The sequence below is a fragment of the Rhineura floridana genome, chromosome 2 (assembly GCF_030035675.1).
Source record: "Rhineura floridana isolate rRhiFlo1 chromosome 2, rRhiFlo1.hap2, whole genome shotgun sequence".
Lineage (NCBI taxonomy): Eukaryota > Metazoa > Chordata > Lepidosauria > Squamata > Rhineuridae > Rhineura > Rhineura floridana.
Genome location: NC_084481.1, coordinates 1290770 through 1312914, shown reverse-complemented (window position 1 = coordinate 1312914; position 22145 = coordinate 1290770). Strand labels below are relative to the sequence as shown.

Below are 22145 nucleotides of genomic sequence, written 5' to 3'. Positions count from 1 at the left end.
CAAAAAAAGAGATGAGATTAGTTTGACAGGATTTTTTCTTGACAAACCCATGCTGGCTCCTACTAATCACAGCATTGTCATCTAGATAGTTGCCAGTGGACTCTTTTATTATCTGTTCTAATATCTTTCCCGGTATCGAAGTCAGACTGACCGGCCTGTAATTCCCCAGATCTTTTTTACCCTTTTTAAAGAGCGGGATGATGTTTGCCCGTCTCTAATCCTCCGGCGCCTCTCCCGTTCTCCAGGATTTCTCAAAGATGATGGCAAGAGGTTCCGAGAGTACATCAGTAATTTCCTTCAATACTCTGGGATGCAGTTCATCAGGCCCTGGAGATTTGAACTCATTTAGGTTAACTAGGTATTTCCTGACTATCTCCTTATCAATCTCGAACTGCAATCCCGACCCCCTTACTGAGATTGCTACCGATGGAAGGTTGCACACTGTTCCCTTTTTGGGAGAAAACGGAGGCAAAATAGGCGTTGAGCAGTTCTGCCTTTTCCTCGTTATCTGTCAACATTTTGCCATCCTCATTGAGCAGCAGTCCACCCGTTTCCTTGGTCTTTCTCTTGCTTCGAACATATCTGAAAAACCCCTTTTTGTTGTTCCTCGCTTCCCTCGCCAGCCTCAGCTCATTCTGGGTTTTAGCTTTCCTTACGCTATTCCTGCAAGCCCGAGCCGCTCGTTGGTACTCTTCCTTGGTGATGCGTCCTTCCTTCCATTCTTTATACATGCTCTTTTTTACTTTTACCTCCTCCACCAGTCTTCCGTGTAGCCACATTGGCTTTTTCCGATGTCTTCCATTTTTCTTCCTCTTTGGAATTGTTTGCGATTGCGCTTTTTGTAATACGTTCTTCATGAACTCCCACGCTTCTTGGGCTCCTTTTTTCTTTAGTCTATCTAGCCACGGGATCCTACCCATCCTTTCCCTGAGCTTGCTAAAATCGGCTTTCCTGAAATCCAAGGTCCATGTTTGACTATATTCTTCTTTGGCTTTCCCCAGAATCACAAATTCTAGCATTACGTGGTCACTTTCCCCCAAGGTACCAACTGCTTTAATTCCCGTGACCAATTCGTCCCTGTTAGTTAAGATCAGGTCCAGGATTGCCGATCCCCTTGTTCCTTCTTCTACTTTTTGAAAGAGGAAATGATCAGCGAGGCCCATCAGGAATTTGTTGGAGGCTTTGTGCTTCGCAGAGTTTGTCTCCCAGCAGATATCCGGGTAGTTGAAGTCCCCCATCACTACTACTTCTTGCCTCCTTGAGATTTCAGAGATTTGTTTGAGAAAGGCCTCGTCTACCGCCTCTTCTTGACCAGGGGGTCTGTAGTAGACACCTACTACCATGTCGGTTTTATTTGTTTCTCCATTTATTTTTACCCAAATTATCTCTACCGGACCACTTTGTTCGCTCTCTTGGATTTCCATAGAGGTGTATTTGTCTTTGACATATAACGCTACTCCCCCTCCTTTTCTGTTGCTTCTATTCTTTCTGTAGAGTTTATATCCTTGAATGGCTATATTCCAATCATGGGAGTCATCCCACCAAGTCTCTGTTATCCCTATGAAGTCATATTTGCCTTGATGCACTAAGACTTCAAGCTCCTCTTAAATATGCTAAGGGTTGTTTCTGGAAGTACATGAAGAACAGATAGGAAGATTCTTTTCACGTTTTATCATACCTACATTTGACCTTTGCTGGACTATGGCTGTCAGGCTTCTTCCGCTTAGCAACTTGAAGTCATTCAGACTTGGGCCTTGAGAATAATTAATGGAGCTTTTGTCACCTCACCCTGTGCTGTTTTACAAGGAGCCAGTGGAGAATGGTCATGTGATTTATGGTGTGATTTCATGAAGGGCCGGTGCCAAAGGGTGGCCAGGTCAGGCCCTGACTGAGGGCCCCGTGGTCCACAGGGGCCTCTGAAGGGCCCCTTGTTAGGGTGGGGGAATAGTGCTCTCCTTCTGCAATCTGCAACAGGGAGCTGCCCGCTTGCTCGCCGGCTGGTCCACACCTTCTTGCTTGCCCACCTGCTTGCTCTTGAAGGTCACTGATTCATAGGGTAGCCATAAGTCATAATCTACTTGAAGGCACATAACAACAACAACCAAGCTGAATATGAGCCAACAGTGTGATGTGGCTGCAAAAAAGGCAAATGCTGTATTAGGCTGCATTAACAGAAGTATAGTTTCCAAATTGCGTGAAGTATTAGTTCCCCTCTATTCAGCACCAGTTAGGCCTCATCTTGATTACTGCATCCAGTTCTGGTCTCTGCACTTCAAGAAGGATGCAGACAAGCTGGAACAGGTTCAGAGGAGGGCAACAAGGATGATCAGGGGACTGGAAACAAAGCCCTATGAGGAGAGACTGAAAGAACTGGGCACCTTTAGCCTGGAGAAGAGAAGACTGAGGGGAGATATGATAGCACTCTTCAAGTACATGAAAGGTTGCCACACAGAGGAGGGCTGGGATCTCTTCTCGATCGTCCCAGAGTGCAGGACACGGAATAATGGACTGAAGTAGCAGGAAGCCAGATTTCAACTGGACATCAGGAAAAACTTCCTAACTGTTTCCCCTCCTTACACAGCACCTGACTTTGATAGTAATTGTAGTTGTAAAAGAAATGTTTAAATAGTATAAAGAGTAAAATGGCATATAAAAAACTTCTCTTTCCATCCAACTTTTTATTAAGTTTGAGCAAATCAAAATATCTTAACCTGGCACCTAAAACTCGCTGCAAAAGATGCTTGGTCACTTCTGTAGAAAAAAACAGATGGGAGTGCAGTTATTGAAAAGGCTCTCTTCAACTGCCGACCATCCCATCTCTGTGAAGTGGGCCACCCAGAGAATGACCTCCAGTAGTGATAATACCTGTGCATGTTTGTAGGGAAACGGTGGTCCTTCAGATACCCAGGTCACAATCTGTAAACAGCCTTGAAGGTTTGAACCATCATTTGAATTGTTCCAGGAGGCAAATACAAAGCTGGTTTGCACAGGAGATATGTACTGTCTTAGGCTTTGCCAACCAGCAACGCTGCTGTGGTTTGTACCAACTGAAATTTCTCAGCAGATGAGGACAAACATACCCAAACAGCCATGGTGGGGGGAAAAGTATAGAACTTCTGTGTCATCTGCCACAACCCCTTGTTTCAACTATGACAGAATGTGAATTGGCATTTAATGTTTCAGGGGTTGCCCTCATTCATTTAGAAGAAAATTGATGTCTTTACTCTTGCTGCTTTTGGGATCAATTCTGCATCTTTTAGCTACCAGGCTAATAACATTCACTTCTGGTCCAAGTCCAAAGTTCTAGTTTTGGTGAACAAAGCCCAATGCAACTTGGGACCAGGATGCCTGAAAGATCATCTTATCCCTTATATACCTAGTTGATCACTACGCTCTGCAGTTGAGGGCCTCCTGCAGATACCATCTTATCAGGAGGTCTGTTGCACACAACATAGGAAGTGGACCTTTAGTGTTGTGGCACCGGCACTTTGGAATTCCCTCCCCTTAAATATTAGACGTGCCATCTCTGTTGTCTTTTCGGCTGCTAATGAAAACCTTCCTCTATCAACAAGCCTTTTAAGTAGAGGCCTTATCCCAGTCTGCATCTGTGCTAGAATTGCTTTTTACGATATTTTTAAAGTTATTTTTAAAGATGTTTTTAAGATATTTTGTTTAATATGTTTTTAAAAGATGTTTTGTTTTAATATGTTTTAAAGCCTTTTGTTTTTAAGTTGTTTTAAAGTGCTTTTAGTGTTTTTGTTTGCCACCCTGGGCTCCTTCTCAATAAATAAATAAATAAAATCTATCAGAATAATTAAAAAAACAAACCAACAAACCCTGAGTGCTGAGGATCAAAGTGACACCACAAAATCCTGTGTAAAGGTATTAGTTACTCATCATGCCTGCAGGTCCTTAGCCCATAATCTGTTTTGTTTCATGTAACAAAGCACTGCAGAGTAGGGGTGGCGAACCTTCTTGGCTCCATGGGCCAGATCCGTATGAGGCTGTGCCTTGCAGGCCAAAGTTGACAGGTTGGTGGGGCTGCCCACCTGTCAAAATCACAAGTCTTTGTGATTGAGGACTTAAAGGGGGAGGGGGAGATTTGCAAAACTCTCTTTGAAGTCTTGCTGCCCTTTCGGTAGGCTTCCATTTTGGTCCATGATCAACACGTGGATGTCAGGGGCCAGGGAAGCTACATTACTTTGTTGGGAAGTCAGCAGCCCAGCTCTGCTACCTCTTTAATACATGTCATGAACCACCCCAGTTCAGTCACAGGACTCAATTCCCAAACCCAGGGCAATTGATCCTGGCAAGGCACAACAACAACCCTGTAAGGTAGATAGACTGCCACCACCCCTTAATCTGGTCACACTCTCTGAGCCAAGGGGAAACCTCAAGTGCCAGAGATAGACCTGCCAAGGATTCCAATGGACAAGAGCCAAAGGTTCTTGCCTTGAAGCCTTAGGCAAAGTTTTCAGTTATACGGTAGTCCGTGGTCAATTGGCCAAGGTACTGGATTCAGGGCCACACTATCCTTGCAATGAACACACACTGGTAAATAAGAAGTAGCTTTATTAAATAAAATCTGAGTGCACAAATATAGCAGCAAATTGGTTCCTTAAATCCCACAACCCTGAGGGCCAGGTAAAATACAGAGAGTTTCAGTCACAGACAAAAATAACAAAGCTGTCTAGCCTAGTCTATGCGTACAAAGAGGTAAACGGGAAAATAGCATCATAGTTCCACATCTCTCTAGGGATGTATAGCCTGGATAGGAGATGGTAAGATGGAACCTCAACATCAGGTAACACCATCATATTGAGGAACAAAGGTAAGGTCTGAATCCTATTCTTATGGGAAAATGCCCAGCAACAGCCCGGAATTAATTAGCCAATCAGGGGGCTTTCAGATGATGAAACCTTTCTGGAGTTTTCGTGCCTAACAGTCACATACTCCCCAAACCTTCCCAGGCCTGTGGCCTTGATGTACTAGTCTCGGGTGACAAGCAGGTGTTCTTGCTTGGGCCTAAATAACTAGCTTCAGCTGTGAAAACTGCAAAGTCATGGCCTTACCAGAGGTCCCATTTCAAGCAATATGTTTTCTCCCCAATTCTTTGCCTCTGAGCCATTTTCGAAATCAGGCATTCTTGTCAGTACACACAAAAAGGGAAAGGACTGTGTTATGGAATTGCTTCATCTAATTATTAGCAAATTCTGAAAGCAAGCAGAATTGTCCCTCTAGTAGAACCACTGGGTGTTCACATTGCTGCGTCAAGGGCTGTATCACACACATCATACAGGTCATGGACAAGACACTTGTAGGGGTTTGGCTTACCCTTGCCAAGAGGCTTCTTCAATATAGTTGAAGGGAATTGACGGGCTGATCTCGAGGGTGAATGCTTTCTTGTGGGAGGGGGTGGTGCGAGGTGCAGCCCCTCCCTGGCCCAGAAGGATATGACAATTGTTGTCCAGTTGCGAATATCCCCTTGTTTTGGCAAGGTACTTGAGAGAATGGCAGCCAGTCAACTTCAGGCATACTTGGAGGAAAAAGAGTACAACCCTGTTCATAATCCCAGATGTCTCAGTGGCTGTTGATATCATTAGCCATGTTATCCTTCTAGATCAGCTCTGCACAGGCATGGTGAAATGATGGTTTTGCTCTTGCTGCAGGGCCATGTCCAGAGAGTAGTAAAAGTGTCTGCATGTATGCAACTGAGCTTACTTCAAGGTTCTGCTTTGTCCCATAGCAATTGTGTTGTAGACTCCCAGAGGCTTCCTTTTGTCCCCCATTCTGTATGAAGCTGCTGGGAGAGGTTTTCAACCGATCTGGGGCATGGTGTCATCTGTATGCTGATGGTAACCAGCTCTCTCTCTCCATAGCATCTGAATCAGGAGGAGCTGTACGGTGACAGATTGGTGTCATAGGGCTGAATGAGGGCCAGTAAACTGAGGTTGAATCCCAACAAACCCGGGGTCCTGTGGGTAGGTGGTTCCAAATTCAGGAACTAAGTAGATGGCCTGTCCTGGATGGGGATGGAAATGATGTGTAGATTGGGAGTGCTCCTGGATTCAGCCTTGTCACTGAAAGCCCAAGTGACATTGGTGGCTTGGAGTGCCTTTTGCCAACTCTGGCTGGTCCTCCAACTGCTGCCATTTGGGGCAGAGATAACCTGGCCATAGTGATCCACGCTCTGGTAACCTCCGGAGTAGATTACTGTAATGTGCTCTACATTGGAATGTCCGAGGCTGCGGCTGGTGTAGCATACTACAGCAGGAGTATTGGCTGACTTGTCTAAAGATTATAACACCAGTTCTGAAAAGCCTGCACTGTCTGCCTGTAAGCTACTGAACCCCCTTCAAGGTTCTAATACTAGCATATAAGGTCTCAAATGACTTACCAGTTACCTAAAAGAGCAGTTTCCCCAGTATCATTCTGCCCAGATTTTAAGATCTGTTGGGCATACCCTACTTACTGTTCTTCAACTTTGGGTCCCCAGATGTTCTTGGACTACAAATCCCATCATACCCAGCCAGTTTAGCTGCTGGTGAAGGGATCATAGGAGTTGTAGTCCAACAACATCTGGGTACCCAAAGTTGAAGAACACTGCCCTACTTTTCCATTCCTGAGTGAGATATGTACCTTCATACTCATAAAAGGACCTTGGTGGCTTTGGAATGCCCCTTCTCTTGAAATCCACCTGGCGCCAACAAAGAGGCATGTATTAGGCCACTGATGTATTAGCCCACTGACTTAAGTAATAAAGAGGAGGTCTTACAATGATTTATTTTGTATTGTTGTCACTTTTTTACTGGAATTGTTGCTAGTTTGATTTATGTACACCAGTCCCTGGGATCAGGATTGATTGACGGCTGGGTTTTCAATGAAATAAATAAAATGGGTGTGGGGAGATCTGCAAAGGATTTGCATGTTTCTTCTAATGAAAAAAAACTATTGTAAATGAGAACTCTTCTCCCTCCTCCAGTTGATGCAAAAGTATTTTGGAACCAGATGGAAGATAGCAAAGTGGACTTGATATTTGAGCAGGTACAGAAGGTACTTTCATCTCTGAAGCAGAAGATCAAGGATGGAACTGCAACAAATGAAGGTTTGGAAATCTTTGTTACTAAAATCAAGCCTAGTATTGCTTTATCACATTGTAATTCATAGCCAGAAATTTTGTTGTTGTTGTTATGCGCCTTCAAGTCAATTATGACTTATGGCGACCCTATGAATCAGTGACCTCCAATAGCATCTGTCATGAACCACCCTGTTCAGATCTTGTACGTTCAAGTCTGTGGCTTCCTTAATGGAATCAATCCATCTCTTGTTTGGTCTTCCTCTTTTTCTGCTCCCTTCTGTTTTTCCCAGCATTACTGTCTTTTCTAGTGAATCATGTCGTCTCATTATGTGTCCAACGTATGATAACCTCAGTTCATCATTTTAGCTTCTAGTGATAGTTCTGGTTTAATTTAACACCCAATTATTTGTCTTTTTCACAGTCTATGGTATGCGCAAAGCTCTCTTCTCCACCACCACATTTCAAAGGAGTTGATTTTTCTCTTATCCACTTTTTTCACTGTCCAACTTCCACATCCATACATAGATTGTGAATACCATAGTCTGAATGATCCTGACTTTAGTTCAGAGTCCTATTAATGCTTCTGCCTCTTTGCAACTTTAAATAGTCTGATTAGGAAAATTAATTTGGATTGGAGGAAGCGCTTTTTATCCAATCCCAATTAATCTCTGAAAGTACCTTTTAAGCTGTGAAAGATGCAGATCCCCCAAGGGAAATGGATACAGCAATAGGTTACATGGATTTGGTTGGGGCATAAATGCCAGTGGAAAAAATCAGGATTTTAGCACAGCTCAAGGTTTTTTAGTAGCATGGCTTCCTTCCTTGCACCCCCCCTCAACCAAGCTGACAATAAAGACAGGAACTCCCATATTTGGTTCTCAACCTAGGAGCTGCCTCTACAGAGAATGGGATGAATTACTCTAGTATTTTCTTACCTCTGTTCTCAACACTTCAACATTTCTGAAAGCTGACAGGGTCATTTTATAATTTTTTAAACATTTTATTTTGTTGAAATACATGTACGTATAAAGTAACATAACAAATAAGAAAAACAAACATGGGTCAGAAATTTTATAACAAATTTGAATAAAATCACAGCCAGGTAGTTGTAAGTTATATTACAGCCTGATTACTATCATAGGTTAAGTGTAGATTTCCAAAAGTGTAAATGAGATGATGGAGGATGAATCCCAGACACCTCTTTGATGTAAGACATAAGTGAAATTGCATTTCAAAGGAGGCTTGTTAAACTGCACCTCTTGCCACTCTACTTTGATGTGTTAATGTTTCAGATAATGCTAAAATCATATCCTTATGAACCAATTCCAGATTAAATATCCAGAGGAGCTTTTCTAGTTCCAGATCTGTAAGGCTGTTAAAGACATTTCAAGCAACGACTTTTGAGGATTATATCAGACGGATATCTTCAGAGGCCACCTTTCCTTGCCACTCCCCAGCGCAAGGGAAACAGTGTTCTGTTAATGTGATGAAGGTGAATGGGGATAAGATACCACCTATGTACCAGCCTTGAAAGCCTTGAAAATGGCTATTTGGTCCATATGGATAACCAATGGGCCTCTGAAATAGGATTCTAATATCAGCTTTCCAAATAGTTTTGAAACCTTCCCTGTTATCACAGCACTCCAAAACTACTACATTGCAAATAGCTAGAAAGAAGTAGCACCTTTCCTATCCAATATGTAAAAAACTCTGCGAAAAGATAAGAATGGAGCTATATTTTTGAGCAGAACGTGGAAAGCTTCTGCTTCAGCTACATACCGTACATCCCACTCTATCCAATATGTATTTCTATTAATAAAGTAGTCTTTGAAACAAAGTCTGAGTGATTTAAAGCAAGATAAAAGCTTGCTCTCTCTCAGGTAAAATCACACCCATGCAGCACAGAGCACTGAGCAAGCTACACTAAATTAAACTCTGCTAATTTATTCAAACCCTAATTGGTCTACTAGCCATTGGAGAACCCAGCACTTAACGTTCCCATGAGCTGGGAGACATTTCTGTGCAACTAGCTTTTCTAAATCATGTGGAGTAGCTAAATTGTCCTCCAAGATCTCAATGGGTGGGAAATATCTACCTACATCAAGGACAAATTTGATAATACTTATGTCACTCTGAGCTCTGTTTAGTCCTGTTGTGCAGCAGGTGCTCTTGAGACACATCCGTAACAAAAGCTTGACTGAAAGCAGGAGATAATTGGAATGAAGAGGTAATAAATCAGATAAAAGCACCCAATTTCTCTTTCATTCATGTAACTTCATCATCAGTTGCCATTTTCAAGGCTGGTACATAGGTGATATCTTATCCCCATTCACCTTCATCACATTTGTTTCTTGCAAAAGTACCAAGCTTAGTTTGTCACTCCTTATATTCTCAGTTCTACATCACCTACTTGGATTTCCAAGGTCCATTTACCAATTTTACATTATAAGGAATAACCTTTATTTATTTATTTAATTTATTTATTAAATTTCTATACCGCCCCATAGCCGAAGCTCTCTGGGCGGTTCACAACAGAATAAATACATCAATATACAATTAAAACACATATAGAATTAGAACACTCACAAATACTAACGTTAACAATACTAATATTCTAAATGCTTTGTCTCATCCAGAACAAATTACCATCTTTTTGTCATATTAAACATATTGCAGTTACACTTTGTATATCAACATTGTGTATGAACTGTAAAGGAGCTCTCTACCAGAAACAGCTCCCATCAGAAGAGGATTTCTTGGAAGGGTATCTTAATATTAGGCTGCAGAGGGCTTCTCAGCCTGAGGGGATCAGGGGGCAGATTAGGGTTTTAAAACATTTGTGATCTTAATATTTTGAACTGTCGTTTTATCTGATGTGTATTTTTAGTCATCTCCCTACCTTTATTTATTTATTTTATTTATTTTTAAAACTTATATACTGCCCGACTAGCAATAGCTCTCAGGGCGGTGAACATAGATACAATAAAATACAATATAATACAAAAACATCAATCTAAAATCAAATTTCACAATCTAAAAACAGCAAAGGCTAAAATCAAATTACAAACATTACAATCATTAACAAAAAATTAAAATGCCTCGGAGTAGAGAAAGGTTTTAACCTGGCGCCGAAAGGATGATAGTGTCGGCGCCAGGCGAACCTCCTCGGGGAGACTATTCCATAGTTCGGGGGCCACCACTGAGAAGGCCCTTGATCTTGTCACTGCCCTCCGGGCCTCCCTATGAGTCGGGACCCGGAGGAGGGCCTTCGTAGCAGACCGTAGTGTATGAGCTGGTTCATAGCGGGAGAGGCGTTCCGACAGATATCGAGGTCCCGCGCCGTATAAGGCTTTATAGGTTAATACCAACACTTTGAATTTGGCCCGGAAGCGTATTCTGTGTGCTTCTCAGAGAAACCTGCTGTTGGATGGCCTGGCCAAACATGGGCTGTGATCCTGAATTTGTTCCTACTGGTAAGAGTGTCTCCCCAGTGGAGTTATCCTTATGGGACACTTCTCCCAGTGGAAGTAGGAGAGACAACTTTCACCAATGTTCTCCTTTCCCCCTTCAGCCCATTGTGCTTCCTGCCCTCCCCCGAACATCCGCTCTGTAGAGCAAGCTTTTCTCTTTGGACCAGTGAATGAAAGATTGGAACATGAACAGGGTGTACACAGGAGACCAGGCTAGCTAATCTCTTTTGACCAGGAAGGACTTTTGGGGGGCTGCACGTCATCACATGCATGCTCACCACACATACACACTCACATTCCACACGCAAACATGCAAGAAACATACAGAACACACAAACTCAGCTGAACCATGCAAATTAGCCAGGGGTATGTGGCTTATTGCTCCACCCCACTCATCAGATTGATCATCTGATGAGTGTGGAGGGATAGTTTGCATTCCTGTCATAGCACTGGGCTGGATGAAGAGGTTTCAACTTTTCTGCAAAACATCCTAATGGGGATGAAGATTGCCCTCTCCCTGCTCATCAGGTTGGTCATCTGATGAATGAGGAGGGGGTAATTTGCATTCCATCACGTTGCTGGGCTGGATGGAGAGGTTTCAACCTCCCCACCAAGCACTATGATGGGGATGAAAGTAATTTCTTTGATAGAGTTACGGTTGTTGAGTTTATGGACATAAATAGATTGGTATAAATAGTTTTTGAAATTTAGCTTGAATGGAATTTAGCTCTGGAATTCCCTTCCTTTTGATCTCCAACATGCTCCCTCCCTGATAGGTTTTCGCCAAGCCTTAAAAACCTGGCTATTCAGGTGGGCCTATGGGATTGAGGAGGATTAATTTTTATGAGGTTTTAACTGGAATTAGTTTTAAATTGATTATGATTATGTTGTATATTATGTACAGCTTTTATTATTGTAAGTCGCCTAGAGTGTCCACTAACCTGGACAGATAGGCGACCAACAAATAAAATTTATTAAAATGTATTATTATTTATTAATGCCACCACTTACCTGACTTGTAAGAGATATATACCATCATAAGTGTATAGTGCACCTTGAAGTTTGTTGATTCTTAGGCTCTGTTGTCTGTGACTGAATCTGCATCACAGTCTTTTAATTCACTGAATCGAAGAAAATATCCTTTCATTGAACTAGTATCTGTAACAACATATGAAGAGGAATCTTTACATTTCTGTGTATCAGTCATTTTTAGTCTTTTTTTTTAATTGGCCATCGTTTTATAACGCTGTGTAAAATTTCATTTGATTGTGACAAAGGGGCTTGGTCTGAATAATGATTGAAATGTTCAGTCTTTACAAAAGTAGAATGCTGTTTGGCCATTTGTCTTAATGATGCAAGCGCTCTTGCAGCTGTACAATTCTCCTGGAAATCAGCAGTATTAAAAGAGGACTATTGAAAGAAGAACTGGCCAGTTATTTTACAGGAAGAATCTTTATTGGGAACTTTGCCTGCTATTTAAATGACAATTTATTTCTGCGCAATTTTCTGTCCTTCCCCCATTTCTGCTGCCTTAAGCCATGCCTCCACTTCTCTGTCCTCAATTACTGTCCCTTAAATATTATGAATTCTGCACGTACATTTTGTTTATATTTTGACCAACAGGAGTGCTTTCAATATTTAATGTTTATATTTTAAAATGATTCTATGTCAGCCTCCTCAGTCAAGGAAGGAATGGTCAAAGCCTCCAAACACATTGTTGAGCTAAAAGTTAAGGGCTAGGTAGTCACAATATCTATTATTGCCTACACTGAGGAGGGATAGAGTAAGCAGTTTTGAGAGTGTAGGTTAATTCTTCACCTCCTGGTCTAGTCGAGGCATGGCCAGAAAATTGGCTCAGGGGAAGATTACTGATTGCTGGAGTTGGTCCCTTTGTCAGGAAAGCCTCCTTCCTATTTGGAAGATGAGAATAATATGCAAAAAGGGAAGCTCTGCAAGTTTGCTTAGAATTGGAGGTTCCTTGATGCAGAATAGTTTTGATATAAAGCAAGTACAGCTATGTACCTAATCCTAGATGACAACTCAGATATTCTTGACTTTTATTGAAGCTTCTGCTATAGCTCAGAAGAGGCTGTAATACTAATATGGGATCTAGTGTCCTCTTTATTTGTATGGTTATCATCTTAAAATATGTTTAAAACAGCTTTTTTACATGCTGTTACTTTTATTTGAACAGAATGCTACCAAGCTCTGGCACTTGTGAATCAAGTGGATAGAACTGATGTCTTACCTTGGATGAATGGTAAGAAAAGAGTTTCCACATTTTGTGTGTGTGTGTTTTTGGCAAGAAAACTAGAAACTATGCAATATACTAAGGGGAATTATCGTTCTCTTCAAAATCTGCTACAAAAAATCCATTCTGACATGGCACTCTCTTGAGATTTGGATTAGGATTATACCAACCCCCTTATTTTGATCTGCATGTTGGACTTCACATTTATATAGGAATTTAAGCATGGAGGCCTGATTTGTTCAGTTGTTAACTTCTGATTTTTTGTTTAGGCTCTGGCTATGAAGCCATATTCATACATAATGTCCAAGATGCAGAAGTCAGGCAGGTATAGAAGCTCCTGATCCCCCACTGAATACAGTTATAGACATCTCTTAATATTTATTTATTTATTTATTACATTTATACCCCGCCTTTCTTTTCATGGTAGAAACCCAAGGCGGCTTACATATGGTTCCCAGGTGGTTTCCCATCCAGGTAGTGACCAGACCTGACCCTGCTTAGCTTCAGCAGGGTGCTGACCTCATGTGCCTTCAGACCATAGCCTGGGACCTCATACCATAGCCCATAATATATGACTTGGGGAATAATTTTTTTTATGATAATCCAAAGCTTTCTGGTGAGATGGTTTCAGGAATGCTTAGGGTTGTGACATCAGTGTAGGCGTGGCACTGTCACCCCCCCCCCCCCAGCTGTGGTTTCTTTGGGTCTTACTGCAAAGCTTTAAAGCAGGAGGGGGAAACCATTTTCCACCTGAGGGTTGCATTACCTTCTAGGTAACTTTCCAAGGGCAGTGGTTAAGGAGGCAAAGGCAATAGCAGCTAGAGCAGTTAATGCAAATTTCACCTTTGTACAGTAGGCTTCTTTCTACACACACTCACCCCTTCCCCATTCTCCACCCAGACAAGCAAGAGGCATTATCAGGGTTGAAGGACACATTCCAGCCAGAGCCAGTGAGCTGGTGGCTTCGGGAGAGTTCTGGGGCCCAGAGAGAGATGGCACAAGAGAGAGATGGCACATATATGGTCCCTGAGCCTGAGATTCCCCACCCCTGCTTTAAAGGTCACCTGTCTCGGTAGGATACAGTTCGTTCCCTTTTACTGAGTCAGAGTTGCATGCCATCTCGTTCAATACTGTCAGTGATTCTCCAGGGTTTCTGGCAGAGAAATTTCAAAGCCATACTGCCTAATCTCCTTGTATACTAACTGTAAAAACTGCATGTTTCCATTGTTCATCCCTTATAGAGGGCATAGTGCACATTCACCAACATATCTACACATCAAACATACTTTGTATCTATTTTGGCCCTAACCCTGAACTCCAGGGCTGGCTCCAAAGGGCGGCCAGGTGGGACCTTGGCCACGATTCGCGGCAGGATTACTGCCGCGGATCTCACAGCAAGAGCTCCGGAGCCCCCACCATTCCCTTGCTTCAACCTACCGTTCATGGCTGTTGTGTGGTTGCGTGTGCAGCACTGCTCATAACCAAGATGGTGGCCAAGTTTCCCTAAGGGGCTGAAGCCTCTGCCGCCATCTTGGCTGATGGCACGCATGTGTGCTATGCGTGCGCATCCCTGCCATGAGCCAAGATGGCAGCAGAGGCTTCAGCCCCTTAGGGAAACCTCGCAGAAGTGGAGCGCCGGGGCCTGGGCCCCGGCATGTCTGGGGCTTGCCCTGCTGAATTCTACAAGTATTGAAAGAAATCCAGAAAATTTGTGTGGGACATTATCTGTTTTTCAGATGGATAAAGCCATCTCTCTCCATTCTGTGCAAATATCTTTAAGTCTTGGGAGCAGTGGGCACACAGAGATTGATTTCGATACCCATATGATATATTCATTTCCACGTTTTGATAGTAGTCACAGATTTACTCTGCCTAGAATCACCAGCTTTCTTGGATATTGATAGCACTCCTGTTAGTCAACAAATCTGTGCTGGAAATGAACTGCATATTTCGAATATTGGAATTTGGGAAGAGGTAGGATAAAATCTACTCTGCATACGTCCCCAGATCTGCTTAGTTTCATTACATGGAACAAGGAGGTGGCTGTTGCATAGTACCACTGAAAACACTCAAGCTGTTGACAGCCTATTGAATGCAAAAACTCTTGTCAGGTGGACAATGGGGAGAGCTAATACAATGTTAAAATGATTAACTGAAAAAGAATCATTGCCTTTTGTTCATATTTATGTTAAAACAAATTAGTAACAGTTTAATTAGAGGTCTTTAATGCATTTAATTGTGACTATTCTTAATTGTAATCTAAAACATAGAGTTGCTAGAGTTTATATTTTATTCTTCAAAGTAAACAATGCTGTTGCTGAGGAAGATAGGCAGAAATGCGAGCCTGGTTTACATCCTTCTGCCTCAAGGGAAATTGCAGGAAATCCTGGAGATTATTTTTCTTCGTGAGTAAAGACTTTGTGAATATTTGAACTGCCATTTTGTTGCTTTTATTTCTCAAATGTTTAGACTGTTACTCTCGTAATTAGGAATGATAAAACAAGCTAGAATCCAGCAGTCAGATAAAAGGATGATTGACACTTTTGTTAAATTCACATTTTGATGTGAACAAACCAATTTATACCTCCTGAATCACTGAGCAGAATGTAACATAACAATTTCTATTTTTGTAGTATTTTAGTATGGATTTTCCAGGGTTTTTTTGGTGTGCATGTTTTTTTCAAATGTTATTCATTGTGGAAATGGGATGGAATGGATCGATGATGGGGAAATGTGAGAAATGGAGCGAACAGAAATAGAGTGATCCATCTCTCCCTAGTCACAAATTAGCTGGTTATTTAAGATCTGTATATGGATTTCAGTCTTTTTCATCACAGCACATGTGCATTTCTGCCCATACATTTTCCCAGATTACCTTCCCTTCCTAGGCTCTTTCCACTAGTTTCCCTTCATGGTTCTGGAACATTTCCAGCTACAGCCCTCCCTACTCCACAGTCCTGCTGCTGCCTCCTTCTCTAAATCTTTCTGCTCCTCTCACCTCTCTTCAGGATCTGAGCAGCTCCTTTAAGGGCAGCTGGATATGCTTCTACCTGCCCATCCCACTTTGATACTTAATGCTGCTTAGCCAATCACTGCCAGAGGATTCATCACCACCACCACCAGATGAATACATTAAAATGTGTAGAAGTCTTTCACACACCATCTAATTCTGCATAGTCAGAGTTTAAGTTGCTTTCTGCAGTTTCATAGATTCTTACATAGATCAGCAGGGTGTGCATATACTTGGTGTACAATCAAAAATACATACTATTGGATTTTTCTACTAGAAATTCCCAATAGCTTTTATGCTGGCCTCTGGCCCCTTTAAAAATTAGCCTTACAAACTTAGACCTATAATGCTATCTGTACTGCAGCCTGCATGCTTCCAGACATGAGCATTAGATGTGTTGGGTGGGGAATGCACCTTCCTTGATATAACCTAAAAGATTGTCTTACCCCTTATATACCTGGTCGATCACTGTGCTTTGCAGGTGAGGGCCTCCTGCAGATACCATCTTATCAGGATATCAGGAGGTCCGTTCCGCACAACATAGGAATACATCAGTAGATTCAGTGAACAATTGTGTCTTTGAACAAATCCTAACGAACTTACTGGTTGCCTGACACATTTTTCTTTAACTCTTGCATGTGTGATTGTAAACAGAAGAATGGAAATAAAGGAGACAATACATTCAAGGAGTAAAGGCGAACCTACAGAAATGTCTTCAAAACTCCTGTATCGAGATCATGTCTGCTCTAAACAATGTCTTGCCCGAAGGCCATGGAACTCATACAGGGGTGAAAACCCTCTTAATCTGCCAATACTATGTCACTTCCAAAGATGGCATGCAAAAGCAGATTCTGTGTCAAAGTCGCATGATGTGATATACAAAGCTCCCTGTGGAAGGAGTCTGAGAAATTTTCAAGATGTTCAGAATTACTTGTTTCAAACAGAGTGCAGCTTCTTATGTTTAGATCATTTTTCTTTCAATACCTATGTACAGGTATTTAGAAACATTCCTTTTCGCCAAGCGTTTGTATTTGATTTTGATATCAGCAAAGGAGCAGAGACTGTCCCAGTTTCTTTCTGTAATGACATAGGTCATGATCACCTACCTTACTTTAAATATCGGAAGGTCTCTTGGCCCCATGGATACTTCTTGAACAATTTCTCCAGCATGTTTTTTGACTCGTGCAGCTGCACAGACGGCTGCACTGACAAGTAAGTATTCTAAACTTACTGCACAGCACTTCAAATACCCTAAAGGATTTATTATTGGGTATATATTCATTTAGTGGTGGTGTGCAAGCATTAGCCTACAGCTTTGCAAGCTAAGCAGCTTTAAATTGCATTAAAGAATGTACATGATTTCTACAAATAATCAGAGGTCAAGTATAGACCTTGTATTCTATTATGATTTTAAGAAAAAGGGCCTATGTCAGTGCAAGACCTGTCCTGGGTCTCATTTAAAGCGGAGTATTACTAGCATACATTTTAAAACAACTGTTTACTGGAAAGACTTTGTGAACATATGTAGAACATATAAGTATTAAAAGAGCCAGCTGTGTTAGATGGAAAGAATTTAATGTTTAATAAATTCAATAAATAAATAAGTTAGACGCCCATCTGGCAGGTTGTCCCGCCACTCTGGGCGACGTACAGTAAAAATATATAATACACTCAATATAAAAGCATATAACAGAAATTAAAATCACAACTAATAACTTTAGCTAAGTGGTCTTTCCCAAAGAGACTCTTGCTATGTTGTCTATCAGCCAGGTAGAATGGGGATTGTATTAAGTTATGAGTGGTATTTGATGCTAGTCCTACTCAGAGTAGACCCATTACCGTCAATAGACATGACTAACTTAGATTTATTATTTCAGTGGGTCTACTCTGAGTAGAGTTTAGCTGAATACAACCTTTATTTACTAAATTGAAAAACAAGCTAATGTAACTGTTTGCAGCCCCAGCAATCCAAATTAAGTCCCCAGGAAAATGGTTAAGTAAGGTATACTCAGTTCCTTTGAAAAGTTAAGAATCAACCCCATGTCCAGAGAGTAAATGGGCTATATTGCTTTATTTCATATCCTTATTTGCACTAGATCTACTGTGTGCTTTCTAGGACAAAATGTGCATGTCTGCTTCTTACTGAAAGAAACTGCTGTGAAGTTTCTGTGACTTCAGGAAAAGAAACATCTAATGGATATAATTATAAAAGACTGGATGGACCTATTCCTAGCGGGTATGAAACCTTGAGCATCTTTTTACCTTTAGGCCACATGTGATTATTCCATTGTATCCTTAATTCAGTGTGTCTTGTTTTGATCATGGGGTGGGGCATTGCTGTCCTATTCTAAGTGGCAGCTTATAGCATAATAATAATGAGAAAATGCACGCTGGCAATTACCCCAGAAAAAAATATCAGATTTGTATCCTAGGCCCTAAACAAGGTCAGGCAACAAATGTGATGGAAATATGGTTCTTGTGTGCTAGCAGTTTGTTTATTTATGTTATAAACTTACTGTACGGTATCATGATCTGGCACCGTCATTAACCTTTAGGCACCATTTTGCCTCTTAGTTGGGGTCATATGGCATGACGATATCCTAGCCTGCTTATCTTTCAGTAGGCTGGGGTAGGAGTTGTCCTTTTTAATTTAGTGCAGGACAAGCACTTCTAGTTAACTGTGCTCTTTTATCTTTTTTATATATTTTAAATTTTGTATTATGCTTTTATAACTGCAAGTCACTTTGAGACATTTTCTGTAGTAAGCAATAAGTAAATGCAGTGAATAACAATAATTAAAATCTATTCAGAAAATACACAGTGAGTGGACCTGTCCGGCTGTTGACATCTGCAGGGGAGATGTTGGGTTGTATCCAGCATAGCGCAAGCAGCGTTTTGCATGCACAGCAGGACTTCCTCTCCTCTCCTCTCTTCACTTCCACCCCGTTGGAGCAGATTTTGAGGGCTTGCAGGAGGATGCGGGGGAGAGGAGGGAGAAATTGTGCAAGTGAAAGTCTGCTGTGTGAGCAGAACAGCAGCATTGGGTACAACCTCCGACCCATGAACTTACCCACCCCCCTTGGGAATCCCAATTGGCATTAAATGTGTGGGGTATGCATTTTAGAAAGGTACTTCAATGTTAGGGTTCTTTTTTTGTGCATTGCTACACCTCTTGCTTTCTTATCTCTGTGCGCTAAATAAACCTTACTCAGACTCTTACTTCTCATATATTTGCTATTTCCTACAGCAATTAGGGTCTCTTGCAATGGTATTTTCTTCCATAAGCTTAACAAGTATTGTGTGTGCTAGCCGTTTAGTGTATATCACTGCTTCACCTTCCCGCATCTGTTCCTGAGTGATGTGTTGGAGCGCTAAAAGGATTCTTTCTGCCTGAAACGTTCTTCAGTCAGTTTCTCTCTCCCTCTCAGAAAGACTGAATCTTTACTGCTTCGGTTCTCTTTTTGTGGCAGAATTTATGAATGCAGCTTGTTATGCAGCTGTGACAAGATGATGTGCCAGAACAGATTAGTGCAGCACGGCCTTCAGGTTCGGCTACAAGTCTTCAATACTGAAAAGAAGGGCTGGGGGGTCCGTTGCCTTGACGACATCGACAAAGGAACTTTTGTTTGCACATACTCAGGTAAATTAAAGTAGTCCAGGAAGGGATGGGAATTCATAATTTTATTTAAAAAACAACAATCATTGTTACAATAACTTTCACACGGTTATTGTACTGAATCATTTGTTAATAAACATCTAGTTTATAGTAAACTTGTTGATACTCAGCCAATTAAGAAAACAACTGCCTATCTAAAGTAGATGGTTCATTAACCTTTCATGCTGCTGTACAAATTCTTGCAATACATAAAAGATTTGTAACATAAACACAAAGTATTGCATGTTTTGATTCTGTCCTTCTGTCCTTCAGTGGTTCCAAAGTAAGACTTGTGTACCTTCATAGAAAATTCATATTTAATATAGTTTGAAGAATGAGGAGAGGAACCTTAAATTTCTCAAGTTATCATTAAGCGTTGATACATTGTACTGTTTGAGAGGCAATAACCTGTGTTCAGGCAAGAAATGGATGGTAAAAATAAGCTCCAAGTGTTGTGAGGGTATACTTTATTTATTTTGACAATTTATATACTGCTATCATCTACCATCTCTAACTAGTGTACAAAAAACTCAATACAATGAAAATAAAAATCATTTAAAATTATAAAATCCAATTAAAATGCTTGCTGGAATAAAATCAGTCTTAAGAAGGTGCTGAAGATACATCACAGTAGGGGGCGTGGCTTGCCATTGGTGCTCCCTAAATGGCAGAGGGACCCTATACAGGTTGATTCATATCATCCCATTGCCCTCATCAATGTAGATGGCAAACGTCTCTCAGCAACCATGGTGCGTAGATTAAACATCTTTATAGGAAAATATATTTCCCCTGATCAGACAGGGTTTATCCCTCAGCGGAATATAGTTGACTCGAACAGGAGTGTACTGAATATAGTATACAAGGCAGACACTAAGGGAAGCAAAGTGGCTTTGTGATCATTAGATGCCTTTAAGGTGTTCGACCATGTGGAATGACTCTTTCAGAAATCCATACAAATATAGAGGCTTTGGAGATAAATTTCTGTCCTTAATTAATCAGCTGTACTCGACTTCCAGAGAGGTAGCCATGGTTAATGGACACAACTCTCCTGATACATTAATTGTGGAACTAAACAGGGATGCCCATTGTTTTGTTTGCAATTGTAATTGAAGCCGTGGCAACAAAGATATGGGTGGACTCACTGATACAAGAGGTGGTAGTCAGGGGAATTGAACATAAAATCAGTTTATTTACGGATGACATGTTGTTAATGCTCAGTAATCTGAACTCGGCGGTAGGCCTATTGAAAGAAGAACTATGCAGCTTTCAGCAGTCTGGAAGTTAATTACTCAAAGTCTGTCATAACGCCACGTTATGTGACTCATTCAGAACAAACAGAGTTTCTCTCCTTATCAGGTTTTGCACCTTGTTATGGGGCCTTCCGATATCTGGGAGTAATAATTCCTAAAGATTTAATCCAATTTAGAAAGAGAAACCTTGATTTGCTACCTAAAGCAGTTCATAGAGACCTGTTAAGTTGGCACCATTTGCATATATCTTGGCTGGGCCAGATAGCAGCCATTAAAATGTCTGTCTTACCCAAACTTCTATTCCTGTTTCAAAGCCTTCTTGTTGTAGTCCAAGAGCAATGATTTACGAAATGACAATTTTGAGTGGGTTTGTTACAAAGAGGAAACGAAACAGAATGGATAGAGGCATATTATACAGAAGGGGAGGTCTGGGGATGCCTAATCTCAAGATTTATTATCAAGCTTTCCAGTTAAAGCAATTGATTCATTCAAGGCTCACTGCACATCCCATGGGCGCAGCTGGAATTGGATAGCACAGTACCCAGGCTTCAACAGTTCCCACTACTGTCACCCTCATGGGCAAATATACATAAAGTGCAAAATCCCTTTTACAAAATCACAGTGGCTGTATGGCAACAATGGTGTAATGCTCTTGCGCCCCCTTGCTTCCTCATAATGCCTATCCTAGATCATCCTGATTTCTGTTATGAGGATAAGTACAAGCAATTCCAGGACTGGGATTCAAAAGGTATAGCACAGGTCAGAGATCTATTTGTAACAGACAAACCGATAACGGCACAGGCTCTCAAGGCTAAATTATGAGGGGTGAAGAGCAATTGGCTTCAGCTAGCCCAAGTGGCAGCATTCCCAATACATCTTGATAGAAAGGGGAGGGCTGCTGGTCCCTCATTGTATACGAAGACTTCTGTGTGAGTGCAGACGTGACCTTAAATGGATCAGCCATCTATAAATTGCTTATAGATTTGCAAATGGGATCAGCCATCTATAAATTGCATATAGACTTGGAAATAGGTGTTTGCGGTGGTTTGAGAGAGGCATGGGAGAAGGATTTGGTGATTAGATTGCAGGAGGGGCAGTGGGGAAAGGGATGGGGGGAAAACGTCACTCAAGACTACTTCAGTGGGTATTCAGGAGGCTATGCTGAAACTAATTATTCAGTGGCATTGGACTCCAGTCAAACTATCCCGCATAATTAAGGACTATTCCCCACAGTGCTGGGAAAAATGTGGTGCCAGAGGGACACTGTACCACACGTGGTGGAAATGCAAGGAGATACAGGGGTTCTGACAGAACGTGTTCAAGGTTACAGCAAATTTTACGTCGCAGTCAGTTGCCCCAAATCCTGTGTTAGCATTACTGTCACTGGAAAGCGACCGCAACCCTAAGTTGATACATAAGAACCTTATTGCT

General features: G+C 41.5%; 1 protein-coding gene across 1 annotated transcript in view; it reads left to right on the top strand.

Annotated features, from left to right (window-relative positions):
• The window catches only part of SETDB2 (SET domain bifurcated histone lysine methyltransferase 2), a 130886-nt gene that overhangs the window by 4508 nt on the left and 104233 nt on the right, over positions 1-22145 (top strand). The window contains exons 2-8 of the mRNA XM_061607501.1: positions 6983-7105; positions 12743-12808; positions 13700-13871; positions 15070-15204; positions 16464-17021; positions 17926-18045; positions 19280-19449. Coding sequence (XP_061463485.1) covers positions 6983-7105; positions 12743-12808; positions 13700-13871; positions 15070-15204; positions 16464-17021; positions 17926-18045; positions 19280-19449 — 1344 coding nt within the window. The remainder of the gene's footprint in view (positions 1-6982; positions 7106-12742; positions 12809-13699; positions 13872-15069; positions 15205-16463; positions 17022-17925; positions 18046-19279; positions 19450-22145) is intronic.